We start from the raw sequence: 26,077 nt of genomic DNA, 5'->3' as shown, positions 1-26,077 counted from the left end.
GCCACAGGAGTGGCCTCCCTGGACCCCGAGCCCTGAGCACCACCGTGGGCTGGGCTGGACGCTCATCAAGGCAGCCAGGCCGCCCCTTAGGCTGCAGCTCCAATTAGGAGCCCAATTCACTGTGCCTCCCTCCAGCCCGAGCAGGTGCAGCCTGGCCTGCAAAGCCAGGGAGGGCGACAGTGTGCAGCCAGGGAAGGCCCCCAGCCCTCACCTCCCAGGGAGTGATCTGCAGGGCCCCCAGCTCGATGGGCCCCCACCTGCGGCCCGCATGGTCCCTGCATCTGGGATGGCACCGGGAGGGACTCACTATATTTCACGACCTCCCAGGAGGCACTACATTTATTCTTATTTACAAATCCCCAGAGAGGTGAGTGACTTCCCAAGGCCACAGAGCAGCACACAGGGCTGGGCTGCAGGGCTCCATGCCCAGCTCTTGGCAGGGACACCACCTGCCTCGGCGTGCTGCATCCAGCAGCTCAGCACAGTGGGCACCGCTGAGCCGGGTGGCAGGGGAGGGCAAGGCAAATGGCGGAGTGGGCAACCCAGAGGCCAGGCAGCCAGGAGAGCTAAGGTGGGGAAAGTGACCCTAGGCAGGCCAGTGCTGGCCGCTTCCCTCCTTGCTATCTCCCACAATTCAAAGGGGCAGCTGTGCACCTGCAGAACAGTCTGTCACAGACCCTCCTGGGGTGCATGGAGGGTGGGAGAACTGGGGCCTGGGCAAGGAGGCCCCAGTGGAGTTTCAGGTGACCCCCAGTGTCACAGCCGGGCAGGGAGGTGCGGCATGGCTTAGGCTGGCCACAGAAGGCAGGACCTTCCAAGAGAGGGCCCAGCCCCATGGGGCCTGGCTCAACCTTCCAGGGCCCAGGGCAGAAGCAGAGTGGACCCAGAGGCACGGCTCAGCACAGCAGCTGAGCAGGGGCTGTGCTGGAGGAGCTCTGCACTAGCCCAGGCCAGGAGGGGCTCTGGCCATCGGGCCCACAGCCCTGGACTTCCCAGAGCCCCAGGGCTAGAGCACCTTCCAGCCTTGATCAAGTGACCTTAGCAGGTCATCTACATTCTGCGTCCATGGGACAAGCACCTACCTAAAGAGACCATTGTGGTGTGCAGGAGAAACATGGCAGGGCTTGGAAGGGCTGGTCACCCCATCAGCCTAAGGCATTGCTGTCCCCCACATCCCTCCTGGCCCTGCAGAGGGACTCACTTTCTCCCACCCAGAGGGATCTGCAGGAGGCAGTCTGGAGACCAGCTGTCTGTCCAGCCCTGTGCTGCCCCAGATGGCAGCCACTAGCCCCTGAGGGTACTTAAACCATGGAAGTTAAACAACATGGCCCCAGCCGCATTTCAGGTGCCCCACAGTGCCCTGTGGCTAGAGGCTACTGGACTGGACAGGGCGGGGTGAGGGAGCATAGCAGTCACCCCCAGAGTCCCACTTCCCAGGCTGCTTGGTGTGTGCCAGACACCTGCTAGGAGCTGTGCGTCACTGCACTGGGTCCCCAGGGGACACATGGTGTGCGGGGACACTCCCAAGGCCTGGCCCAGGGCTCCCTGCTCTGTGTTCCCAGACTCCCAACAAGACCACCTTGCAGCCACTGTCCCCCCAGGACACACGTCTGTCACCAGCACTCTTTATTGGCTTGGTGGGGTTTTCCAGGAGCGGGCGGGGTCCACTGGGCCTGCTCCTTGCTCTGAGCCCATCAGAGCCCTTTCTTGGGCAGGGGATTGATGATCCCGCTCTCGATGTACTCAAAGACGGTGTAGGGGTCCTGGTCCCCGTTGATGGTGGTGGCCCACCTGTAGAAGTGCCCCAGCTCGGTGGAGTTCCTGTAGTACAGATCCACCTTGAACTTGACCCGCTCCTCAGAATCCTTTGGGTGCTGCAAGAGACGAGCCTGGATCTCCATGGTGGGGGGCGGCTTGTACATGAGGTGGTACCTACGAAGGAGAAGGGAACAGGTGACCACAGGCTGGCTGTCCTACGCGGACCAGGTTGCTGGGCACTGTCAGCCATCACCACCAGCCCAGCAACCTGGGCACAAGCTGCATGTACACTCCTGACTGCCTTGAGCTGCTGAGTGACCCAAGATTGGTGCCCGCTGGGGTCGGAGCAGAGACATCAGCGTAGGAGGTGGCTGCGAGGGACCACCCCCAGCCCTCCCCCCTCCCCCACTCTCTTCTTGGCTTTTTCCTGCCAACAATCTTTGATCTTCGTTAAGCCTCTACCTTAAGCCTGCATCACACCCGCTGCTGGGCACCGACTGTGACCCTGTGTTCATGGGACTCAAGGAGGGGTGTGGCAGGAAGCGCCAGACGGCCCCTGCCGTTCAGACGGGTCACTGAGGACTGTCCCCGGAGCCAGGAGGACAGACCAGATCCATATTCAGAAAAACCCTCTCTGGCACCTCCTTCTCCCCGTCCCCACTCCTGTCCCTACCTGAAACATGCCCTGGTTTCAGGGAAGAGGAGAGCTGGGGCACCTTTGGACCGTGGGGACTTTCAGGTGCATTTCTGCTGCACTGTGGCAGGGGAGGGTCACAGAAAGTTTCCGTCTGGGCAGGTGGAACTTGCCCGGAGGCCACAGTGCAGGGACTGTGCTTGGTCAGACTGCAGAATGAATGCAGAATCCACTCCCAGCCCTTGGGAGGACTCAGGGATGAGCCGGTTCCTGCGGGAATGCATCTGTACAGCTGCCAGCTCTGGGGTCTCCTGGCCAAGGCCACTGGTGTGTGACAGGGGACACCTACCCACCCATTTGCAGCCGGTGCAGCCATTTCACATGCTGGGCACAGCTGCTGACCCAGACAGAGTGCCAGTGTCCTAGAGCTCTGGACAGTCCTCTCCTGGCTACAAAGAGGGCCACCAGGCATGCTCAGAAGAGCTAGTGGGGACCCCATTTCTAGCCCCCTCAATCATCCCCAGGTGGCCAGCTGCCAGGAACAGGCACAAACCTTTCTCCTGTGACTGGATCCACTCTTCTCAGGGTCAGCCGCTCCATGATAGAATCGAACGGCACGTTCAGGAAAAACACCCTACGGGCACAGTGCACACCTGTCACAACCTGTACTCACGGTGCTGTGACAACCCAGGCCTGGGCCTCCTGAGCCAGCCCCACAGAGAGCAGAGAGCTGCCCCAGAGCGTCTCAGGTACACTCCCACCCCGCCAGCCCACGGCTGCCAGCCCACGTCCCCTGCCGGCATCACCCCAGGGCCAGGTGCCAGGCAGCCGGAGCCACCAGGAATGTTCCACTGCCCAGGCTGAAGCTTTCTGTGACCCTCCCCTGCCTTGCCCAGTCCTTGCCCAGAGCCACAGGGCAGGCTCTGGGCCCTGCTCTCCCCACGCTGCCCCCACCAGCCCAGGCTTCCCGCAAGGCGCAGGGTGGCGTGACGTGCCCTCCTCTGGAGCTGCGAGGAGAAGCAGCCACGTGGATGGCACCTGAGGTCATCATGTTAGGTGAGGTAAGCCAGACAGGGCACAAGGACACACGGTCTCACTCATGAATCTCACAGAAGAACAGAGTGGCGGTGCTCACCGGGGCTGGAAGGGCGGGCAGAGGGCGGGTGACGAGAAGCCCCCCGCACACCAGACGCGGGCAGGGCACGGCTGCCCGCTCCAGCCCAGCAGCCACCACCCGCTAAAACCAGCCACTTCTCAAAATGCCCAGAAGAGTGTGACATTCCCTACACATAAAAGCCACCTGCGTCCGAGGAGAGGGGAAGGCTGGCCACCCTGATGTGAGTGTTCCGCACCCTACACATGCTGACCACCACGGTGTCCCCGCAGAGAGGTCTCAGGGAAGCTGCTCCCCAGGCAGCAGCTGCTGGGACGTCCCGTGCTCCCTGCCCTTCGCCTTCAGCCAGTGTGGAGAGCCCAGGGCCAGCGCCGCGGGCTCAGCGCGCCAGCTCCCAGCAGGACAGGCCGTCGCCGTCGGTGCCTGGGTCTATGTCTGAGGTGCACACTTGCCACTGGGGACAGCGTCAGTGACGACCAACACGCTCACACACCCACGGCCTGAGTCCATTCCACTTTCACACAAGCAGGCTCTGCCAGAAGCCGCCCGGGCAGGGACCTCACCTCCACTCTCGGACACTCCGCCCCTCACCGGCACCCCCAGAGACCTCCAGACCTGTCGGGTGGCCACGCTTTGGGCCCAGAAGCCTCTTGGTAAGGCCAGAGCAGTAATGGGCCCCCAGCAGGTGCCCAGGAACACTGCAGGGGAAGAAGTCACAGGCGACGAGGGCGCACACTCCCCGCGGCCTGCGCCCCGCCTCCTCGTGGTGATTTCCCACCTGGCCACAATCCTGGTGGCTCTCAAGCACAGCTGGAGGGACCCTGGACAGGAGATTCCCAGGGGGCTCACAGACTCTCCAGGGCAGCGGCTGGCAGAGGACGCGGGCGCACCTTGCCTGGCTCAGGAGGGTGGGAGGCAGCCCGCGTGCCTGGCGGTGGGATGGCTGCGTCTGGTGGGGTTCTGAGCTAGGGAGCCTGCAGGTGCTGTGACCCCCTGGGAATTAGTTAGAGCCGTCAACCACATGGGGACGCTCCAAGGGAGACAGGGCTTAGAGAGGCTCCTCATAGCTGTTCTCAGCCGGAACCTCCTGCCTTAGGGAGGCCTGCAGGAGAGGCCAAGCCAGACTGCTGCTGGGCCTGCACGTGGACCATTTCCTCCAGCTGTGGACACACTTTTCCCAGTTTCCTCTGGGGGGACACACTGCCCCTCTCATCTCAAGGCCTCATGGAACTAACTTGCCCAGGGCTGTAGGACTGGATATGAGGGAGGCCTAGAGGTGGCCAGTCTGAGCGCCGGCTCCTCCTGGCCACAGGAATTGGCTCAGGATGCAGGCTGATCCGCGGAGGGCTGCCCCAGTACATGCTGGAGGGAAGGGAGCCTCATTTCTGCTGAGGCTGCAAAGCGAATGGCTTGCAAGTCCAGGTTACCCAGAGAGAGCCCTGCTGAGAGAGCAGAGAGATGGGGAGAGACAGTGGGGGACCCTGGATCAGGACGTGCCTGAAGCTAGCACACCCTCAGCATTTCTCTGACATGAACACGTAAACCTCTTTTCTCAGTTTCAGTTGGTCTGGACTGCGTTTCCTGCAATATGACACCTAACACCTCTCCAAGGCCACTTGCTTTCTGAAAAATATGTGAACTTAAAAAAATATAGACAGGGCGGGGGTTAGGGCTCCGCGGTACAGCACTCGCTTAGCACGTGTGAGGCCCTGGATTCAAGCCTCAGCACCACAAAAAATAAATAAACAAATAATAAAAACATGTATAGACAGAGTCCCAGAGTCAGATGTCCCTTCTCCCTCCAGGCCTTCTTGCCCTTGCTCATTTGCCCCGGAGGCTCTCTGAGGGTCACTGTGCCGTGGCCAGGAAGCCCTCAGGGCGGCGGTGAAGCTGCGCGGCCACTCCTGCAGTGAGCACAGCTCAGCCGCCGCAGCCAGACAGGGCCCTGACCAAGAAAGCCCCCTTCTTCTCTGCACCAGTCCTGGAACCACCTCCATTCACAAGGTGCCACAGAATAACAGCCACCAAACACCATGTGGAGCCCGGGCAGCGTGCAGAACACGGAGCACAGGTGTCTCAACTGCTGCCATCCTCCCGCTGGCCCCTCATGCCCCAGGACCCAGGGGCCCCAGCAACCCTGAGTCTCAGCTGTCCCTGGGGCTGGCAGTGGGTGGTGCCACTCTAAATGCTGCCATCTGCAGAGAGGACGCCAGTGTGTGGAGGTCCCTGTCAGCGAAGGCTCTTCATCAGACGCAGCTGAAAGCTGTTGGCCTGGCACATCAAGATGGCCTGCCAGGCACGGGGAGGGCCTGCGACCCACGGCCAGAGCAGAAGGACCTGGGGCGGGACTGGCACGCGCCTCTGGAAAAGCCCCCTGGGAGGCTGCCCTCCGCGTGCCAGCGCCTGATCGTCCAGGCTGCGGCCCCAGTGGGCGCCCGGGTGGCAGGGCGCAGGCCAGGATGCTCTGCCGACGTCTGCCCCGCGCACGGCCCTGCCCTGTGCCACGTTGTGTTTCCTGAGATGCTTTTTCAGTAACACACCAGAAAGGGGAATGGCGAAAGCAGACGGTCAGAGGGCACGGGGCAGACCGCGGGGCGTGTAGCCGGGGCCTAACAGCAGCAGGGTGGAGCCATGCCAGCCTGGGCGCAGGGGCAGGGGGCAATGGAAGGGCCTTGGAGGCCCCTGGTCGCACTAAGCCTGAACGGCCTGGGCCTGGGGCTACTGGTCTGCAGACCTCAAGCCCCAGCGCCCACCCCTGAACCAGATGATCCCTAGCACATGAAGGTAGGAGAATGGCCACTCCGATCCTGCTCCCCAGCTCTGTCTGATGGTGAGCACATCTAGATGGCTTGTCTAAAATGCAGATCTGGGCACCCCCTGTCCCCTGAGCCATTGAGCCAAAACCTCCAGGGAGGGACGGATTACCCTGAATTATAAATATTTATGATTTATAATATTTATTATAAATATGAAGTATTTATAAATCAACAGCTCAAGTGAGTCTCACAACCAGGCAGCTCTGGGGGCCATGGCTCTAACCCAGGGTCTCATCCCTGGCCACACAGGCCACCATTAGGAAGCTTTGAGAATACCAAGCCTGGGCCCCAGCCGGTGATTAGTGATTAGTCCAAGGCTGAGTTCTGCAAATGGGATTGTTTGCGGGGAGGGGATACTACAGATTGAACCCATGGATGCTTTACCACTAAGCCACATCCCTAGTCTTTTTTGAGACAGGGTCTCACTAAGTTGCTTAGGGTCTCACTAAGTTGCTGAGATTGGCCTTGAATTTGTGGTCCTCCTGCCTCAGCCTCCTGGGTCACTGGGATCACAGGTGTGGCCCCACAACTAACTGCAAATGAGGATTTTGAGAGCTCTTCAAGTGATTGTGGTATGTAGCTAGGGCTGGAAACCACCACTCTGATCCAATCTACTGTGTCAAGATGGGGAAACTGAGTCACGGAGAGGAAAAGCGCTCACACGCTATCATCCTGGCACTGTGTCAGACATCAACGACAGGCCCTTGTGACGCCTCCTCCAGCCACTACCTCAGGCTCAGTGTGGGGAGCAAAGGAAGGTCCCTTAAAAGGCCCTGAAACTCCCCCTGCTCCAGAGCCAGTCACTGGAGACGGAGGAGGGGATTGGCTGTGCCCCCAGGAGGCTTGGTAAGTTGAGAGTCACGATACGCAATGCCTGGCTCTAAGTCTCATGTCCAGTCCTGCCCAGAGGCAGGGGCCTGCCTGTTGGCACTTGATCTCAACAGGTGGACCTCCATGGTTGCAGAAACTTTTGCAAAGCACTATGGTGCAAACGTGGTGAGAGAGGACTTCATGTCCACAAGGGGTACAAGGTAGGAAGGCAGGCAGGAAGGAAGGGAGGGAGGGAGGGGGGAGGGAGGGGGGAGGGACACGTATGGCAAGGGTGAGGAGACTAGAGCTCTCTGGCCCTGGGACAGGAAGGTCAACAGTGCAGCCACTTGGAAAATTACATGGTGGCTTCTCAGAAAAAGAAACACAGAATGACCATCAGATCCAGCCCCCCAACCCCCCAGGATACAGACCCAAATCCCTGGGAGCAGGACATGCACAGGAGGCGCACACCCCTGCTCACAGCAGCGTGGTCCACACAGGCAAAGCGGGAACACTGCCGTCACGGAGAGGTGAGTGGACAGACCAGGCGGGCTTCGCACACAGCCAGCCTTACAAGGCAGGAGCTCTGACGTGGGTACATGGAACCCATTGGGGCATCGCGAGCCTGCAGGACCTCGAGCTGGACGGAGTCAGCCCGACTCAGGACAGGTGCTGCGTGTGCTGCTTCTGTGAGGTTCAGAACAGTCCAAGTCACAGGGACGGCAAGCAGCCTGGGGGTTCTCGGGGGGCCGTGGGGGCCGGGAGGTCAGCCCCGGTGGAGGGCGAGGCAAGGGTTCAGGAGATGGTGTGATCCTGGCTGCACAAGAGTGTGACTGTGTAAGTGCTGCTGAGCCACCTGTGAGAGGTGGCTGTGCGCCTTCTGTTGCTTCATCACACACACAAGCAGAAGGCCGCAGTTGGGGAGGGGCCCCTGTTCCTCTGATCATGAATGAACTCACAGGTTGGCAGGTTCTGAATACAAACGTGTACAAGTGAATGAGCGAATCAAAAATACAATCACACGATAGTACCAATTCTGCAGAAAACTAAGGGAATGCTACAGGAGCTCTTCCAGAAAACAGAAGAGGACCTCAGTTACTCTAGTTCCCAACTTGTTTTATTTGGCAGCCTTTCCCTGATACCAAATGATAAAACTATTAATAATCCTCATGAACACAGATGCAGAATTCTTCAATAAATGTTTAGCAAATTGAATCTAGCAATACATAAAAGAATGATCTTTTAGAACTAAGTGGAATTGAGCCTAGAAATGGAAGACTGATATTAGAAAATCAATTAATACAATTTACTTTAGCATGAGACTTAAGGAAAAAAAAGTGTGTCATCATCTCAATGAATATGGAAAAGGCATTTGAAAAATTTACATCAGTTTCTGATTTTAAAAAAAGTCTTAGCAAACTAGAAATAGAAGAGAACTTTCTTGACACATTTACCAAAACAAAAACAAACAAACAAAATGAAATAAAATTCAGCTAATGTCATACTTAATGGTGAGAGACTGAATGATTTCCCCCTAAAATTGGGAAAAAGACAGAAATGTCTACTCTTACACCCTTATCAAACATCCTACTGAAAGTCCTGGATTATGCAATCAGAAAAGAACATGCATACATACTGAAATAAAACCCTCTCTATTTGCAGATGCATGATCGTCCAATAGAAAGTCCCAACGGATTTTCAATAAAGCTACTAGATCTAGTAAGCAAGTTTATTGAATTCTCAGAATATAAGATCAATAAACATAAAGTAAATTGACTTTCTGGATACTAGAAATAAATTATTAGAAATTGAAATTAAAGAGTACCGTATATACTACTATAAGCCAGAATACTTATGTACAAATCTAACAAAACAATACGAGGTCTGTGTGCTGAAAATCACAAAGTGCTGATGAAGGAAACCAAGGAGACAGGTACAGGGGGAAGCTATACTATGTTCATGGACTCAGATATTCAATGTCGAAAACCTCAGCTCTGATTCTAATAGATCTGCTTTGGTCAGCCTTTTCACCACTCTAACCAAAAGACCTGACAGACCACAATTTTAGAGGAGAAGTCTATTTGGGGCTCATGGTTTCAGAATCTCAGGCCACAGACACCCAGCTCCATTCTGCTCTGTGGCAGAATATCATAGTGAAAGAGTGTGGTAAAGGGAGTGGCTCAGGACATGGCCACAGGACGCAGAGAGAGACTAAGCTCAGCTCACAAAACACACCCCCAAAGGGAAGCCCCCAGGGACCCACCGCCTCCAGCAACAAGCCATGTGCCCGAGTTACCACCCAGTAAATTCCTATCAAAGGGCCAAGGCCCTGATTGGGTCGAATCTCTCCTAACAGGATCATTTCTCCTCTAAACTTTCCTGCGTCTTCTTGCACGTGAGCTTATGGGGAGCATCTCACATTTAAACCCCAACAAGATCCAGAGATTCAGTGCAATACCAATCAAAATTATAACAAGTTTTTTTTCCCCTGAAGATCCTACATAAGTAAATTCTAAATTTTATATGGAAAGGAAAAAGAATCTGAATTATTAAAATAATACTAAAAAGAAAGAACAAATTGATTTCAAGACTTACCACAAATAGAGAAAAATGCATATTTACATTTGTAGAAGTATAAAACCTCGAACTATTAAACTTCTAGAAGAAATCTATGTGATTTTCTTTGGGTTGAATATTTTCCTCAACAGGACACCAAATTAATGGTTGATAAAAGAAAAATATTGGGGCTGGGGCTGGGGCTGGGGCTGGGGCTGGGGCTCAGCGGTAGAGCGCTTGCCTCGCACGTGCATGACCCTGGGTTCGATCCCCAGCACCACATATGATTAAATAAGAGAAATAAAGGTATTGTCTCCAACTACAACTAAAAAATAAATTTAAAAAAAGGAAAATATTTATGTTAGACTTCATCAAATGTCTAACAATTAAAAACCCCACTCTTCAAAAGGCATTAAAAAAGAAAAAGAAAGATGAGCCACAGACTGGAGAGAATATTTGCAGAACACAAATCTGATCACGGTTTGTATCCAGAAGACATCAAGATGTGAACTCTATGCACAGAAAGCCGCAGATACGGAGGCCCAAACAGACCTTCCTAACTTGTGTTTTCAAACCGCACCCACACGTTATGAAGTCTGGTTAGGAAAACAGCTTCTGAAGAAGGCTCAGGCTGGCCCCTCCTTCCAAGGAGGGACACTGTCTGGCCCTTAATGAAGACTCAGACCCTTTGGGGGTGACTCACACCCAGTGCTCATTTTTCCCAGACAGGCTGCCGCTGCCGCTGTCTGTGGTTTAATCCAGTGTCTCCTCTCGAGGGGACTCTACAATGACCACCACTGAAGAAGGATCAGAGAAAGTGAGAGTCAGTAATGAAACTACAAGACAATACCGTAAACTAACCCCTAGAATGTTCTGCTTATCATTAACTACAATGTGTTGCTTGTGACACGTCCCAGAGGAGATGTGTGATGCAGGTGCAGTGGCAACTGTGTGGTGCTTGTGAGGCACAAAGCGGGAGTGATGGTTTTTTACAGACTTGCTAGGCCAAGTCTGTATCTGTCTACAGGCCAGAGGCAGTGCTGTGTGGAGAGATGACTACATTTGGGAATGGCAGTGAGCCGTCGGCAAGCTGTCAGAGAAAGCCAGTCAGAATGGAAGAGAAAGCTGAACTGAGCATGGGAGGAAGAAAAGGGACGTGGGGAGGATGGGCAGAGGGACAGGCGCTGTTAGTGAATTATGTTGAGACTACCAAATCTAAAAAGTAGAACAAGTCACCTGCGAAGTATTCTCTATTAGTCTGTTTTCTGTTACTGTAATGGAATGCCTATGGCTAGGTGATTTATAAAGGAGAGAAGGTTATTTACCTCACAGTCCCGGAGGTTCAAAGGCATGGTACTGGCCTCTGCTTGGCTCTGGTCAAGGCTTCATGGCAGACGGCATCACACAGGAACTGTTCTGCTCCCTCCTGATGGCATGCCCCCGGTGACCTGAGTGCCTCCTGCCAGGCCCCGCCCCTTAGGGGTCCCGCCCCCTCCTCACCTGGCCTCACCAGGCCAGCTTCCAACATGTGAGCCTTTGGGGACACAGGGGATCCAGAGCTCTCAGCCTCCCGGGGGCTGCCTGAGGCAAGAGCTGGGCTGCCTCCCGGGGCCGTGTCCGTCCTGCCTGCACCGCGCTAAGCATCGAGGCACATGCTGAGCGAGAGCCCACGGGAGGACCCAGCAGCCTCCATCTGCCTCATGGCAAAGCCCCTCCACGGTGCCATGAGCTCCCTGCTCCTCCTGGCAGGTGCAGGCCACAGGTGCCGACTGGGAAGATCCCCGACAGCTGTCAGGGAGACTGCAAGGGAGAGAGCCGCGGGGAGAAGGTGGACACCAGCCCCTCTGGAGCCTGGGAGAGGCCCCGCCAAGGTTTTAAAATGTTTACAATGTCTGTTTTCTACTCTGTCAAGGATGCAATCTGCAAACTGGAGGCCAAACATCTCCACCGCATCTTACGCCCTGAGCATCGCGCCTCCCGCCCTCGGGGAGCAGCTGCTCCCCACTCCTTAAGACAAGGGGCTCCCACTGGCCATTTCTAGTTTAAAACTGTGCATAATTGAAAGTGGCAAACCCACCCTGGCTGTGTCTGCCGTCTCTCCAGGGGCAAGCAAAACACTCTCCAACTGTCATTAACTGGTAAATTAGCGAGCTCTCCTGGCGGCTCACCACGTGCGTGCCAAAAGCAGCAGTCTAGTTTAAGGAGAATGACCCAGGTATCAAATCCCTGCATAATCCGCCTCCGTCTCAGCGCCGTCTTCAAATGCCGCCTCCCTCACCACCGCGAAGAAAGAAGTATCTCTCCCTGCGCGGCCACCCAGCTGCTCCCCAGACGATACGCAGAGGCAAATTGCTGGAATTCTGCCAACTTCCCCCAAAGAGAAAAGCAAAGGAGTCTAAGGCAAAAGTGACCCAGGCAAGTGGAAAGCTCCAGAACCGAGAAGCAAAATTTCCCAGGGGCCTGAGAGATCCCTGCGCCTTGGGCAGGCGGTGGTGGGAGGGCCCCGGGGGACAGCAGGTGTGCAGCAGGAACTTCTGGTAAGGTCTCCCCAAGCAGGTCACCGACCAGTGACCTGGACGGTGGCTTTGGGTCAGGAAACGGTGCCCCTGCCTGAGATGCCATGTTCCTGGGACCAGGAGACCAAGCCAAAGGACACGGACCCGCTCTGAGCTTTTGAGAGTCCCTGAGTTTTAAGTGTCTTAACGTGACAGTTTCCGTGTCCGCCGAGCTATGCCCAAGGCAGTCCAGACTCTCATTATCACTATTATTATTAGTCGTGTTTTAAACCAAGTTCCAGGTTCCATTCTATGTGATCAGTGCAGTCTGGTCCCAGCACACGTGTCCTCACAGCCCCCAGCTTTTTCTGACCACAAGTTCACTGCCCCCCAAACTCTGCATTTCCCATAGGAGCAGGGTGAAAGGGGGGACCCTCTTGTGCAGGGAGAAGACAGAGGCACACTGTGACTTGTCACTGTCACCATGACACATGAACAGCAACACGAGGTGCTCACTGAAAGACGTCAGGTCCCAGGTTAGGCACTGTTGTGTGATCCCACTGACTCGGTGGCTCACACCTTCCCGTGGCATGGGAAGGTCCCTGGTCTGAGGGTTAGAGGCTAGCCCAGGCAACAGAGCGAGGTCTCTCAAATTCAAAACAGTATTGAAGGAAGAAAAAAGGTCAGAACATTCCGGATGATTCTCCGTGAGTAGAATCGGGAGGGACCTTTGTTTTTTCCCTCCTTTTTTTTTCATTCCTAGGGATTGAGGTCGGGGCCGTGCATGTGCTAGGGGAGCACTGAGCCCACCCCAGCCCTTTTTGGTTTTTATTTTGAGACAGGGTCTCACTAAGTGCTGAGTGTGGCCTTGGGCCTGGCCTGGCCCCCAGGTAGCTGGGTTGTGGGAGTGTCCCACCACGCCCCTCCGTATATTCTCTCTGAGCTCCACTCCATTTAAATAACTTTTTATAACATTATATGACTTTTATGCAGAGAAACAAACCAGAAGCTTTCTAAGTCAGCGTCTGCTAACATGTCACATAAACGACGTCCTGGGCTTCTGTGTCCAGCAGCAGACGGGGCTTCTCTGAGCTGGGTGGAGGCTCCGAGGGGAGCAGGGGCAGGTGGAGGGGGTGAAGTCACACGGAGAGGCAGAGAGACAGGTGGCCTGGTGAGTGGCCTCTGTGGGGGAGGGCATGCCTGATCTGCAGTGTGCCCACGTCGCTGGTGAAAATGCTCCCAACACAGTCAACCACAAGCCGCAGAGGTGACGCCACTGAGTGTGGAGTGGGAAGGCCTGGGCACCCTGGAGCACACTGGCACACGTGGCCCTGGCACACCCTGCCACACACGCAGCCCTCTGAGCTGAGCACGGGCTCTGGCCAGAGGTCACTAACGGCGCCTGTCCCTCTGCCCATTCTATCAAGGTGAAGCCAGGCCTCCTGATCCTCCCAAGGCCTGTGAGCCCTGGGTCCTGGGATTATGCTGACTGTTGTGTGAGCCCAGAAAAGCAGAACCCTGTGCAGTACAAAAGGAGCAGACACTTGACCCAGGGCTGTCCACTTCGGCCCTTCGCCCACTCTGTGCTGCCTAGCCTCGTCACAGAGCCCCGTGGACTGAGTGCCACATGCGGTATGCAGAGCCCTCTCCAGATGTGCAAGATGGGTAACGGACATTCTGGGGAGGTGGGGGAGGCATGGGGTCCCCTGGAACACTGGGCATGTGCAGGACCATGGGGAGGAAGCCAGCCCGGGGACTCGGCTTCCCCCAGCCCTGCTGCACTCAGGGGTGTCAGACTGACACCCGTGTGCCTCTGGCCTTGGTCAAGCTCAGAGCTGGGAGCACCCACTCCTCACCAGCACCCACCAGGCCCTGGAAAACACGGGTGAGGGCTGGTGGGCCCTGGGGCCACCTGTCCCAGGAGCTCCCCCTGTAGGTGGGGCAGGGAACTCCCGCAGCCTGCCAGGTCTCCCTCCAGCTCCCACACACTCGGTCAAACTGTCCCTACTGCTCCTCACTCCCCCTCGGCCTCTGCACACGTGGCAGGCCAGGGGTCAAAGCAGGACACAGACTTTGGTGCAGCCACAGTCCCTCTTGGGGCTCTGGGAACCCACCTGGATCACTCTTCCTCTGTGCTGGTCTTCGAGGGGCTGGCTCTCACCCCGCTCACCTTCCCCTGGGTGCGCACGAGACAGCACATGACGTTCTTGGAAACCCCCATCTTCCGGGGCACTGGCCAGAGCCAGAGCACCTCCTCCTGGCACTCGGAGCAGCAGCATGGGCCGGCAGGGTCCCCCTCACAGAGGGAGTCCCCCTCACAGAGGGAGTCAGCACTGAAGCACCCTGGGGATGCCCGTTAAAACCTCTGTGGCCACAGCCCAGGAGCAGCTGGGGTGGTGGACATCTCCTCGAAGAGGCCAGTGGGCCCACCTTCAGGAAAGAACCTGTGTCCTCCTGCCGGAGCACAGAGCTGGCCTCAGCTGAAGGGCCTTCGGGACTACGGTCCTCCATGTGCTCTCAACACCTTTCCTGAGACAAGTCGACCCTCAGCGCGTCCCGGGGAGCGGTTCCTGGTCTATTCCCGGAGCTGCGCAACCGCCCATACCATTGAAGCTCGGCGCGTCTTACCACTGTCAGAGGCGACCCTGAGCCCGGGGCCGTCGTCCCCAGCCCAGCCTGCACAGCACTACTGTGTCCCGTCTCCATGGATTGTCTTATCCTGGACACTTCATCTGAATGCATGGCGCGGTGTGTGCTCTCCACATCTCCCCAGGAGAAACAGGAGGACCCACGGGGTCAAATTGGGGTTGGCAGATCCCATGAAGCACTCAGTGTGCCACCTGCAGACTGCACGCTGCCCCGCCTGGCACCCTCACTCGGCCCCTGGCTTCCAAGGGTGCCCGTGGTGCAGGGTGGCCAGGACATCATTTCTCCACAATGTCGAGGAGTGTTCGGTTGAGAGGACAGGTCACATTTTGCTATCATTCACAGTCAGTGGCATTTTAACCCCAGCTTTCGAGACAAATTGCAGTTTCCTGAGGCAGTGCTTGAACAGTGACGGAGCAGGCCACCTCTTCCTGCCCAGTGCAGCCCTCTGTCCAGGGTACCCGTTGGGCTGGCAGGTGGGGACGGGTCTGCTCCTCACGCCCTCCTGCTCTGGCCCCTTCTCTGGGCCAGGCCTGGCCTCCTCGTGTTAGGGTCTGTAAACAAGTCGGGATGGCGCCTGGCACTTTGCAGAGGGAGTGGCTTGTGAAGTCACGCCAGCGAGCCATTGAGTGTGGAGATTCCTGATTGGTTGACTGCTGTATCTAGTTTATGTTAATTAGATAAGCTGTGTGTAATGTATATATACCCCTCCTGTCCTACAATAAACGGCTCCCACTCCTGCTGTATCAATGTACACAAGTTGCTCGTCACCCCCCCCCCACCCCACCCCCCCCCCCCCCCCCCCGGTTATTTTGCTGCAGCCGGACTGCGGCATCCTCGCAAGGCCCTTTCCACCCTGACTGTTCGGCGTCTGCTTCCTGGGAATGTGACTGTGTCCAGCTTGTCCTGGGGCAGGACCCCAGTGCAGGCCCACACACCAGCACTCTCCTGGCAGCCTACAGGGCAGATGGGGAAACTGAGGGACAGACAAGACCCTCCCCTGCCCAAGGGCCAGCCAGCCGTGGCAGAGCCAGGACCCCTGCCCAGGCGGCTTCGGAGTCCAAGCACGACGGTGGCCCTGCTCTGTGAGTCGGCTGGAGGGACAGAGGGAGGAGGGAGGGTGGGCGTCCCCGGGAGGGTGGGCGTCCCCTGCCCAGCACAGACTGCACACCCGGTGCCCCACCTAGCTTAGCTGTACAGTGGCCTCAGAGCCACCTGGGGTCAATGTCATCTTTCTCCACTTGGCACAGATCAGCAGAAAGGGACTTGAGGCAGGAAGTGAGGCCGTGCTCCGCAAGGGCACCCCCTGACCTGCCAGGGGTCCCCACAGGTGGGGATGCAGGATCTGTGACACCTGGGGACATGTGCGTCTCCTTGTTACTGGCCACCAGAAACGGGCCGAGGGCTGGTCCGGGGACTGATTTTGAGTCCTCCTTCCTCAGGGCCAGTCTCCACCATCCTCCAAAAGCTGCTTTTAACCCTGGCTGCCACCCGCCCCGGGACCCCACCCCACCTGGTTCCCCAGCACTTCCTTCGGGCTCCCTGGAGCCCTTGCTCTGACCCTCCTGCCGCAGACTTCCAGGTCGCGGCCCCCCACCCCCCCACCCCACCCCCCCAACCCCCTCCCCACACCCCACCCCTCTGCTCTGCTTTTCGGCTTCTGTTCTGACACTGGCTTTCCCTCACCTCACTGCCACCGCAACCACCGTGGCCCCACACTGTCATCGCGATCACGGTGGCCCCACTCTTGCGCTAAGCGTGCTACACACACACACAGGCTCCTCCCTACCCGTGGGGAGCCGTGGCCCAGGGAGGTGCTGTCCCCAGACTGGGTCCCACCTCGCACGCCCGGTGTTCTGCTATATTCCTATGCCCAGAAGTTGCTAGAACATCCCAGAAGCCTCAGGGAGCGTCAGGGACTGGACGGAGAGGACAGGTACAGCTCCTCTAGGGCCCATCGCCACGGCGGCCCTGCCTGGGGAAGCTGCCGCGGTGTTTGTTAGGCCACACTTTAATTACTCCAGAATCATGTGAAGCCCCTGCATGAATACCGCAGGGGCACCTCCCGAGGAATCTCACTACAGAAGCCGGGCTGTCGCCAGAGCTCAGTAAAATAAGGCACACGCAAAAAAAAAAAAAGATCAACAGGCGGCGAGGCTGACCTCTGTGAGATCACCCGGGGTCGCAGCCAGTCTCTGGACGGCAGAAGCCTCCCATTTTACAGATGGAAGGGGAAAAAGCCCTGCGGCTCTCCAGTCTACTAGGTTTACTTCTGGAAAAAAACGAAAGCTGATTAAATATTAATAAGCAGTGGTATTAATTAAGGGGGAAAGTCCATCAAGAGAACCCCAATATGTTTACAGTGTCCCCGGGAAACTGGGAAAATTCACAATCAAGTGTGTAAATGTTCTAAAAAAGGGTCCTGAATATTTTATGAATATTTGTCATAAAACAGAAATAATAACCACTGTGCAGAGCTATTAAAATTAATATTTATGCTGCCCGCCATGAAATATTCATGGGGACAGAGAGAGGGGGGCCGTAAGACAAGAATTAATTTACACTGGGCTCGGTTTACCCGCCGGCTTGATGTTTAAAGCGGGCTGACAAGCCTCCGCCACCATCCGCCAGTCACTTCCCGCCGGCTGCCGAGAGCGAGGGGGTGGGGACGGTCCGGGCTGCTGACAGCTCACAGATTGAGTTTCTGACAGCCCTTAAAAAACCTAAACGGCCCCCCACCTTTTTTTCCTTCTTCCATTGCCCAAGGCGCTCTGTTCTGCCACCGTTCATCCCATCTCCCCTTCCATCTGCTGAAATTAACGAATTAATGAGCGCAGGCCGCTTTACGGTGGGGCCCTATGAATGTTTACAGGCGATTAAATTATAATGTGGGCGGCTGTATAATTCATGAACCAATTAAAGGAAGTGTTAGTTGATTTGATGGGATGAGGACGTACAAAATGCATTTAACTAATGGGGAGCCGCTGGCTGCAGAGGGCCGGCTCCCTCTCTCGAATTACGCTGCTAATTGCTCGGCTTTACGGGGCTGTCACAGATAGCCATGCATATTTCATTGTTCTCAAATACTTCAATTGTTTGCGACTGTGTCACGGCTGTAATGTGGAGAAGCCGGGCCAAACTTGGATGTAGTTGCAGTGCCCCTCGGGCCTCACCGGAAACCAGAGCCCCCCAGTGGAGTCGGGTGTCCCTGGCCATTACGTGATTAAAAGGGCTCAGCCTGCGATCACCTTTTGTTTTACTAAGGGACACTAATTCCAGAAGTTGACCTCCCGACCATGGTGACACTGGGCCCTGAACAGTGGGAGACAGAGCCGGAGCCGGAGCCGGGGAGAAGGGGAGAAGGAGGGGAATTTCGGCAGCCCCCGGTGGTTCCCACTCTGTGTGCCAATGTCCACAGTGCAGGGGTCTCAGGTCACGCAGAAGCCCCCCTTTCCCCTAGGGCAGCTCTCCTGAGGTGCTCCCCAAGCTAAGGGTCACCTCCAGGCCTGACCTTATCCATCTGCACCAGAGGCTGCTCCAGCTTCATGAAATGCAGTGAGCGGCAAACTTGGACCCAAACTTGAATCTCTCACCAGCTCCAGGGAGTGTAGTGAGGGAGAGGGTGTGCAGAAAGCCCGACGCCCCACCCCAGAAGAGTGCTCAGGAAGAGGGAGGTGACCTCACGTTTGGAGCCAAAGGAGGAGGAGACAAAGGTGGCCCTCCTCCCAGCAGGAGCCGTAGGATGCCACCTTCCCGCCAGCCAGCGCTCCCTGTTTAGGGAGCTCCTCTCTCTCCCCCCAGTCTCCGGAGCATGTGGTCAACTGCACTGACCAGAAGTCCTTCTACTCTCTTCTCTGGCTTCCAAGCTATAGTCTGATTTTTGCACAAGCTATGAAAACACACACACACACACACACACACACACACACACACACACACACCAAAAACCCTGTGGTCAGGTGAGTGTGGTGATGCAAGCCCATAGCCCCAGCTAGTTAGTGGCCTGAGGCAGGAGGATTGCTTGAGTGCACAAGTTCAAGACCAATCTGGGTAACATAGTGAGACCCTCAACTCAAAAAACAAAATTAAAACAAACACAAAAACCACCGCTGTTGTCACCAACTTCAAGCCCCCTGTGAATGGCAAAGAAAGAATTCCTTTTGCTCCCATTTTGCTCCCACTGATGTGAGGGGGCCCCAGGCCGGGGCCAGTGACTGGGCCTTGGGGCCTTCACCCGCTGGCCAATGGCATGGCCTTCTCAAGTGCACCCAGAGTTGTGTGATGCACGGAAGCCCCAGGTTGCCCAGGTGCTGTGGGGGATGACTAAAGGAGTGAGCCCGGGGCCTGGGCCTCTCATTCCAGCTGGCACTGTCCAGTACTACTGCCCTGTGTTATTGGTGGGTCTGGAAGGTCCCCATGGGCTCACGTGCAGAAGGCCTGGTCCTCAAGGCAGCAGGGTCAGAGGTCTGGGGGACCTGATTCAATCATGAGGGCTCTGATCTTGGTGGCTCAGTCAGTGCTGGAGTAACAGTTTGATGACATGAGTGGGAGGTGGTGGGGACGAGGGGGAAGGGCCTGGCTGCAGGAAGCAGTCACTGGGGTGTGCCCGGGAGGGTCTGCCTTGCTCCTGGCCCCTTGCCTGTCTGCTCCCAGCCATCCTGAGGTAAGCAGCCTCCTTCACCACATGCTTTGGCTGCCATGATGTTCCGCTTTGCCTCTGCCCAAAGCAAAGGAGCTGGTGGACCAGGACTTACCAAAAAGGAATCTCCTCCTGGGAGTTGTTCTTCTTGGGCATTGATCACAGCTGGCAAATGGAAAGCAATGAACACCGCTAGGACAGCAGAGCTGGCCAACGGCAGCTAACAGCATCATGTCCTCCACAAACACACGTGAAGGCAGGGGCCAGTCCACCCCGGCCGCAAGGGGTGTATGCAGTCCTGGCCTTTTGCAGTCAGCAGGATCTCTCGTGACACACACAGGGGTCTGACTAGATCCACACAAAAGACTGTGGGAAGCCAGGGGCCCCGGGGGAAGAGACCCAGCACCACGTCAAGGAGGAAAGACAGGCCAATTGCAAACCCAAAGAAGCCGGTTAATGTGCCTCAGTGCGACCAGCCACTGGCAGTCAGGTTGGCGTTAATGCATTCTGGCCTAAAATAAAACCAAATAATAATCTATCAGGTGCAACTGCTTAAATATTTTATAGATGCTGCTTTATATCATCTTCAAGGTGAACTGCATTCTCCGTGCCCAGAGGGGGAAACTGAGGCACGGGGGAGCTAAGCATCTTGGTCCACATATTTCTTCTCAGCAGATAATTGTGCAAATGCAAAGCCCTGTGGGCAGGTTTCCCGTTGCTGAAGTATTTACAACAGCCAAAGAGGAGACATACGTCGTTGCCCACAGACTCAGGAAGCCTTAACAAATCACACCATTTTCTATTCTGCAGTTTTCAAAGATACAGGGTAGCTGTATGGCGCTGACACTGAAGAGAAGTGCAGGACACCATCTTAAGTTTTTTAAACTTACATATTATGACACGGGATGCATGAGTTTGTCTGTGTATAGCAAGAAGCAGTCTGGGGGTTCATGCGGGAGGGAGCCCCGCAGGGGCAATAGAAGGGACATTCAACCTCACACACACCTGGTTTCTGTTTGTTTGTTTACAAAGAGAAGGTACCTTTCTACCATCAGAAAAAACACTAATCACAAAATCACAAGAAGGGGAAATACTGGGAATGACATTGGCCAAATTACTTTGTTGTATCATATGCATGTAAAATATGTAACAACAAATTTCACCATTATGTTTTATAATTATAATGCACGGATAAAAATATGGAGGAAAATAAATAAAATCACAAGAGAAGTGTTACTTAAAAGAGGAGAGGCTTCAGTTTTAAGCAAAGGACCAGTGCAGTGGCCCATGCCTGGACCATGACCTCTTGGGGAGTTCCCAATGCACAGGACTGAAAAGCAACACCAGGGCTCCCAGCAAGCCCCCAATACCCGCCCAACAGGAGCAGACAGACGACCAGGACACAGCTGCTGGTCACTAGGAAGGACCAGCGGCAAGATAACTCTCCAGGTGCCAGGTCCAAGGGGCCCCGTGAGAAACTGTGCCCCACTTTGTAGAGCACTGCCTCTGGGTGAGGAGAATCAGTTTAGGTTCGTTCATTCTTTCTTTCAACAAACATTTGCCCAGTGCCTCCTCCCTGCCAGTCGCTGGCTGCCCCAGACCCCTGCACCACTCCGGTGGTGAAGGAGCCAGACACTCCTGGCCGTCACAGGTTCACTAGGCCTGTGCATACACCACCTGTCCTCGGCACTCAGGGTCGAGGCCCTGATTAGAAGATTAAAATATGTAATTAAAAAAAAAAAGGCCAGTTGGCACCAGCAAAGGATCAGATGCACAATTACTCTGTAACTGGTTGGGGGAGGTCTTGGGCCCTACAGCTGCTGGGCCAGCATCCAGGTGGTGACCACTGTGACATTTCCATTTACCAAAGTCAGTGGCTTTCTAAACGCTGCAATCTGGACTGCATTACCGTATTTACTCTTGTTTTCTCTCAAGACAGGTTTGTTCATCACCTAATCTTTTTAGACTGAGGTGAAATTCATGAGACATAAACACAACCATTTTAAAGTTCACGATCGTGGCATCGATCGAGTACGTTCACAGTGACACAAAACAATCATCTCTATCTAGTTCCAAAACACTTCCATCACCCTAAAGGGCCAAAGTGTCCAAAGTCTCCCAACCCGCCTTCCTACTGGCAGCCGACTCTGCTGCCTCCGGGGACTCTGGCTTGGCACAGCAGGACGTCTCAGTGTGAGGTTTTGTGACCACTGTTCACAGGCACAGTGTGAGTGAGGTCCTATTTACTCCACTAACCACCTGCAACTGGCCCCTTTTACAGGTGGGAAAATGGAAGCTCAGAGGCAGGAAGGGACTGTCCAGGGCCACCAGGCCAGCCAGGGTGGAGCCACCTTCCAGCCAGGCCCCTGATTCCAGGGCTGCCACTCTCCTGCCTCAGACACTGTGAGACCTGCCGAAGACGACGCTGTTCAAGAGGGACTGGGAGTGGCCCAGGTTCATGCCTGCTCAGCTCAGACCTGGGGTCAGCTGCTTGCTGGCCCACCCCCATCACGATCCCTGGCCCACGCTCTGCACAGGCCAGCCCCCATGGACGTCCGCCTCCCAGGTCACCATGAGCCCCCTCCCTTCTTGGAGGACCCCCCATGCATAGAGAGCAGCTCCTGTGCCCTTCCACATGCCCATGTTGCCCTGGTGAGCCCCTGGGAGGCGGCCATGGGGACCTGCCGTGTTCACCTGCCCCGAGGGAATACCACGTCTTGGCCTCATCCTCTGCTCTGTGTCAGCCCCTGGGACCAACCTGGCCCACATAGGTGCCTGTAAATGTCTGCAGACTGAGTCACACTACCCTCGGGAACCCCACCCTCAGAGGGGTGGGCTGAGCTGAGGGCGGCCAGAAGAACGGGCAGGAAGACCCCACACCGGGAGCTGGGGCGGCCAGGGGCCTTGCTGTAGGCGGCCTCAGGGCCCCCAGGGCTGGGCACGGCGGCCTTGCGGTGCTCCCCATGACCTGCTCCTCACCTTCCTTTCCTCGCAGGATCTACAGACCCTTCTTCTGAGAGTCTGTGGAGGCCCAGGCCACTGAGGAGGCCCTCGTGGGCCAGGTTCCTCCGCTCGTCAGCGTGACACAAAGCTCTTACCTGTGGACTAGCAGGCACAAGCCGGACTCCAGCTGGGGAGCCCCTCCCTACCTGGGAAAGAGGTCTGCCCTCGCCTCAGGCTGACCCAGAGGTACCCATGGGAATCAGTGTGGATGGACCGGACTTGACCTGCTGCCTTTGCCTCCATCTGTAGGAGGGAGGCTGAGCCCAAGACTGCCCTGTGGCCTCCAACACAGCCCAGGGCTGAACTGCCTACTGGGTGACTCCGGGCCAAACTGGCACACCACCTCCCTGGGAGGGGAAAGCCGATTTCTAGGAAAGCTCTCCTTCTTTTGGACTGGGCCCTCAGTTCGCAGTTTAAAACTCCCAGGTTCAGGTAGCTTTGTCTTTGGTCTCAGTGGAATCTCTGCATCTCCCCACAGCTGACTTCCTCTGTCCTCCCTCCTCGCAGCGTTGACCACACCTGGAGCTCCTGTGGAGGCCCAGGCCCTGCCCGGGAGGCCCTCATGGAGACTGTCTTGCTGCAGTGACGCGGCATCCATGAGTTAGGGCCCACCAGGGGATGCCTGTGACCATCAGTCTTGAGTCTGGGCTAGTGCTGGTCGCAGGGCGTGGGACAGTACTTTCAGTGGAGGAGATGGCTGTGGTTAAGACCCTATTTTTAGAGTCTCCAATCAGCTTAGAAAAAGCTCTGAGACAGAGAGGGGTGCAGATGCTTAGAATTTTTGCACTCTGACGTTTCTCAGGTACCTTAGCCACAAATGAACACCAAGATGTCCTTTGGGTCTGGATGGAAATGGCTATTTGCACATCCCTCTCTGTGGCAGGTCTGCCGATGTACACAGGGTCCCTCAGGGAGCCGACTCCACCCCTGCCCAGTCAGCCCCAGGCCACCTGGAGCCAGCCTTCAAGACCAGAGAGTGCCTGCCTGGCGTGGGACATCACATTGACTCTGGGAATTTCTGGATGAATGGGCCCTCTCAGGAGGTCAGTGGGCTGCAAATGAGGGGGCAGGAACCAGCCCACCCCTGCCTGGCTGCCCATGAGGCGAATCAGAGGCCCCTTTACCATCACGCTTCCGTGATGCAGGCCACTGTCCCTCTGCTCCTCTGCACTGCACCCCTAATTACGGGGCCCTTTGGGGAACCTTCCGCAGGGCCACTTCCCCTCTGCCCTTCCCTCGGCTGCACCTGTCTCACGTAATAGACCAGCATCTTCCATTTGACTCAACCACTTAGAGGAAGAGTGGCTGAAGTTGTATCCAGAGACCCTGACAGCCAGGCTGGATCCCGGCGGCTAGAAGGGGAGATGCCGGTCAAGCACCAGCCGGGAACTCTGATCAGCCTGGGGGCAGCTGCTTGGAGGAAATGGCTGTGGCTAAGACCCTGCACACATGCTCCCTGCCAGGCGGGACTCAGTGCTCTGTGTCCCCAGCAATGCCCAATAAGTGCTGGTGTGTCCTGCCAAGGGCAGTCTGACCCTTTCCCCAGGCAGCCGATCCAGACTCCCCGACTCAGACAGCAGCAGGCGAAGGGCTGGAGGGCAATGCAGGGAAGGGGGCAGCCGAGTGCGCCTCCCGGACCCCTGTATGCACGCCCCTCAGACGGCTCACTCAAGATCACCTCTAAGCCCACATACATAACTCCAAGATTGGTGTCTAGAGATCTCCGCCTGGCTGATTTTCTCTGTTCTTCTAACTATTCCACAACTAAATGCTTCCCTGAGCCATTTCCTCCCCAAATATTTATGTTCTCAAATGTTTATTAGCCTCTCTATCATGATCAAGATTTTATGAGCACTCTATACCAACTGCGAATTAAAGACACAATTCCGGACCCATCATATCCCAGTTTGTTGCTACATTTGTCTCTATTATGCCACAGCAGTTGCCGTGGGCGCCCGGCAGATGACAACTGAACACGTTTGTCCAGGGGCAGCCAAAGTGAGTGACATTTCAATTCAGAGCAGCCACAGGGATTTGGTGATTACCGCCACCAGCAGTAGAGGTCTCTGCAGCTCTGTGGGGTGGTCAGAGGGGCTTGGGAGCAAAGGGTGAGGCTCCAGAGAGGCCCCCCCACCCTCTCTCTCCAATGTGGCCCTCTCCAGCCCACCCATTCTGGGAGATGAAGAAGACAGATGAGAGAAAACGGCTGCCTTCACTCTGATGGCTGTACAATGCTCCCATGGAACAATCCGGGCTATGCCTGGGGCCTGTAGGTTAATCCAATTCTCCACGGGAAGTTGCTACAATTCATTATTCACATTTGCCTACGCTGCCTCACGACTCTCCCGCAGTCTTACGCGGCGGGCACCGCTGATCCCACCCTGCACATGGAGAAACTGAGGCTCTGCCGCCTCCCGCTGCTCCCTGGCTCCACAGATCAAGCAGTCTGTGTGGCTCTCACCTCATACGCCGTCCCACAGTGAGGAGCCTGCCTGGAGAGTAGGGGAGCTATCTGTCCTGCTCACCCCAAGGAGCTCTGTGGCCATGAAATATTCACTGACTGAGATTCAAACTCAGGCCTGTTGGGTGCTCTTGTCCCTAGCACCAAAACTACCACTTCTACAAAATGCCATGGAAAGGCCAGCAGTGGTGGGTCCCAGGGGAACGGAGAGCCCTGCGGCCAGAGAAGGCAACGTCCAGGCTTTTCCTGGGTGTTCCCACAGCCCACAGGTTGCAGAGTGAGGGCGGAGCCCTGGGGAGCCAGCCGCCCCTGCGTCCCCTCAGGCTTCCACCTTCCCTGGGAGTCGCAGGAAGAAGCCACCAGAATGCCCGTCTCTGCTGGTGGCCTTAGCGATCATGAGCCTGTCAGGTTTGGGTTGTGGCGACTCTCTCCAGGCACTAAAACCCCCAGTCCTGTCATTACCGTAGTAGTCGATGCGAACATCGAGAATAACTGCTGCGGGGACCACTGACATTCTTCAAAGAAAACATTTAGGCACGTGTGAAACCCACCATTGATACTAAGGAAAAATATGCTCCAGAGACTTAACTTGGCGTGCTAGATGTTTGCATGGCTTGAACAGGTAGGCTGGAGTCTGGCCGAGGAGCCCGCTGGCTTCAGGGCTGTCGCTCAAGCTACTGTCCAGACGTCCTCAGCCTGTCCTCTAAGCTGAACTGCAGCCTTGGCTGCCTGGATGCTCCAGCCGTTCCCAGAGCATGCAGCACCTTCGGTCACGTCAGTCTTCATCCCCACCAGCATGGTTAGGAGCTCTTGGGCTCTTGGTAGCAAGCTGCACAACAGACCTGCAACTACAACACAGCAACTCCCCTTGTGTTGGGGGTGGGGGGTGGGGAGTGGGGTTGAGCTCAGGGTGCTCTACCACTGAGCCACACTCCCAGCCCTTTTTATTTCTTATTTTGAGACAAGTTGCCTAGGCTGGCCTTGAACTTGTAATCCTCCTGCCTCAGCCTCCCAAGGATTATGGGTATGAGCCACCACACTCAGCTCCTCTCTTTATTCAAAGAAAAAAAAAACTGATGCTGGGAATTGAACCCAGGGCCTCCTGCGTGCTAGGCAAGTGCTCAGTCGCTGAGCTACATCCTCAG

General features: G+C 56.0%; 1 protein-coding gene across 5 annotated transcripts in view; it reads right to left on the bottom strand.

Moving 5' to 3' along the window:
- Positions 1 to 991: 991 nt before the first annotated feature.
- The window catches only part of AK8 (adenylate kinase 8), a 109,489-nt gene continuing 84,403 nt past the window's right edge, over positions 992 to 26,077 (bottom strand). For 4 of the 5 annotated variants that reach the window (XM_081278712.1, XM_081278715.1, XM_081278713.1 and 1 more), the window contains 2 exons: positions 2,946 to 3,026; positions 992 to 1,932 (listed from right to left, as the gene is read on the bottom strand). In XM_081278712.1, coding sequence (XP_081134838.1) covers positions 1,695 to 1,932; positions 2,946 to 3,026 — 319 coding nt within the window. In that variant the 3' untranslated portion in view covers positions 992 to 1,694. The remainder of the gene's footprint in view (positions 1,933 to 2,945; positions 3,027 to 26,077) is intronic. The other variant, XM_081278714.1, reaches the window with a different exon arrangement.

The sequence above is a fragment of the Spermophilus citellus genome (genome assembly GCF_964194105.1).
Source record: "Spermophilus citellus genome assembly, chromosome: 2".
In the NCBI taxonomy this organism is placed as follows: Eukaryota; Metazoa; Chordata; class Mammalia; order Rodentia; family Sciuridae; genus Spermophilus; species Spermophilus citellus.
Note: the sequence above shows the minus strand (reverse complement) of the source record. Positions and strands in the feature narration are given on the sequence as shown.